Source organism: Tyto alba, unplaced genomic scaffold (assembly GCF_018691265.1).
Source record: "Tyto alba isolate M040663 unplaced genomic scaffold, T.alba_DEE_v4.0 Super-Scaffold_20000042, whole genome shotgun sequence".
In the NCBI taxonomy this organism is placed as follows: domain Eukaryota; kingdom Metazoa; phylum Chordata; class Aves; order Strigiformes; family Tytonidae; genus Tyto; species Tyto alba.
The window spans coordinates 4407081-4409485 of NW_024881293.1; the positions used below are offsets into that span (position 1 = coordinate 4407081).

General features: G+C 53.5%; 1 protein-coding gene across 3 annotated transcripts in view; it reads right to left on the minus strand.

Moving 5' to 3' along the window:
* The window catches only part of UBE4B (ubiquitination factor E4B), a 41846-nt gene extending 40151 nt beyond the window's left edge, over positions 1-1695 (minus strand). For 2 of the 3 annotated variants that reach the window (XM_033007575.2, XM_042794321.1), the window contains exon 1: positions 1489-1695. In XM_033007575.2, coding sequence (XP_032863466.1) covers positions 1489-1512 — 24 coding nt within the window. In that variant the 5' untranslated portion in view covers positions 1513-1695. The remainder of the gene's footprint in view (positions 1-1488) is intronic. The other variant, XM_033007576.2, reaches the window with a different exon arrangement.
* Positions 1696-2405: the final 710 nt, after the last annotated feature.

Here is a 2405-nt window from a genome sequence, read left to right on the forward strand (position 1 = left end):
GACCAGTCAGCTTTAGTCCCAGCTGAACTGTACTAGAAAAACACGGAAAAACTTGAGTCACTTGAGACAAACATTTTGACAGAAAAGGTAGCTGAGTCCCTACTGGAGAATTAATTTTCTGCAGCCTCAGTTCCATGATGCAGTATTTTTGATGATGTCAGTAATTTGCTGAAGCAGTGACACAAACAAGCTTACATAGGTTAAATAATTTTGAAATTAATCATGAAACACCTCATCATCAGATGCAGTTTAACAATCAGAAGAACCGTATGTAAACAAAGTACTCATGAATAGACCTATAAAATTAGAAATCCCTTTTCACAGTGGAAATTACAACACTAGCGTCCTACCCCGCTCTCCCCAACATAGGAATTGGACTCTTTTCCTCAATGCTTCCCTAAAGTATGAGAACCTTCATCAAGTAAACAGCATTAAATATTTCCTCCTAGGGCCTGCTGCAACATAGCAGGATTGCTAAATCATGATATACAACATAAACCAAAACCATCTTAACTTTTTAGAAAACAAATCCGAGCAACAACAGCAGTCCCTTGCTTTACAATCCTGCCATAAGATATGGTACAGACCAAAAATGACTTATTTTGATCCCCCCTGGAGTGTAAGTACAGTAGCAAGCCTATGCTGCAGCTGGTCCAACACAATACGCTTTATATGCATGCAATACATTTTCATATGAAAACATTATTTTAAACAAATGAGAGAAAATTTCATATTATACATGATTGGGGGGTTACACCGGGACAGGGGGAAATTCCCTATAACCTGACCAGTAACGTGACAGAATTGATTTGAGAATCCTGCAATATATAATCAAAGCGTAAGAATTTATATCCAAAAAAAATGAAAACAGCACCCTTTAAAAGAAGCAAAAAACAGTTCATATTATTCCACATCAAATGTCTGTTGAAATACAACATAGCACGTATAACTCTTAAGTGAATGAGCAAGAGGTTGAATAAAAAAGTAAATCAAAGGAAACAACAGAAAACTGGCAAGCCTGTTACAAACTGTTTCAAAAATGTATTAACTGTAAGACCACAAACACCTTATGCTTCTCAGTAGAGTCTGAGGAATCAAGATTTTAAGTGTTTTACCACACTGAAAAGTAGCAGGTTTTTTTAAAATCACACAGAGAGAACACATAAAACGCCTAGCACTGAACACAGAAAGGAGACATTCTATAAAGACTATCTGGCAGATGAAAGCAAAGAATAAACAATTAACCAGCAGAGAACCAATTCAACCCCATCGACCAGCCAGCGGGTCGCAGGTCAGGGACAGCACAGAGAAAGGAGGAACACAAAAAACACTGAGCGCAGATACAGGGCAAAGGCAGAGCACTTCAGTAACGTTCCTTCCCGCGTATAAGTTTCACCTTGGGGTCAAGAAAAGAGCCCAGGAACAGCCCGGCGCCCTCTCCCCACGGGGCCCGCGCGCCCCCTCGGGCCCCGCGGCCCACAGCCTCACCTCATCCGCGCTCAGCTCCTCCATCGCCTTCCTCTTAATGGTGACCGGAGGGAGGGCGCTTTCCTCTGCCCCGCCAAGGGGCAGTTCCGAGGAAGCGCTCTCCTGTCGCCTCTGCCCCCCCGGGGCGCCTCACAAGGGCATCTCCAGGGCGGCCGCGCCGCGCCTCACCCACCGGCAGCCGGCCCCGCCGCCGCCACCCCCAGCCCCAGCCCCAGCCCGCTGCCTGCCGCCCGGACCCCCGCCCGCGCCTCAGCTGCCGCCGCGCCTCACCGCGGCCCAGGGGGAAGCCGCCCCCGCCGGCTGCCCCAACCCGCCCGCGTCCCTCGGCCCCCGCCCGCGCCGCGGCCCCTGCCCCGCGTCGAGATTATTCATCAAAACAAGAGGGCGGCAGCGGCCATCTTGGGGCGGGATCACGTGAGACCGCCCGGCGCCGCAGAGGGAGCCGGGCATGCCGGGCCCCGCGCGGCGCCGGCCAATGGCGGCGCCAGATCAGCGGCGCGCGGGGAGGGGGGCGGGGCCCGGCGGGTAGTCGTGGCGGCGCGGGAGGAGCGGCCCGCGCGCGCCATGGCAACGGGGGCGGTGCTGAGGGGAGATGGCCGTGAGGGGTGGGAGAGGAACGAGGGGAGATGGCCTTGATGGGGGGGAGAGGAACGAGGGGAGATGGCCGTAAGAGGAACAAGGGGAGACGGCCGTGAGGGCCGTGAGAGGAACGAGGGGAGGTGGCCGTGAGAGGAACGAGGGGAGATGGCCGTGAGGGGCGGGAGAGGAACGAGGGGAGATGGCTGCGAGGAGGGGGAGAGGAAGGAGAGAGGATGGCCGTGAGGGGAGGTGGCCGTGAGGGGGGCCCGGGGCAGTGAGGGCTGTGGAGGCGGGCAGGAAGGAGGGAGTTGCGCGGTGGCGGGAGCAACCCCAGCGTA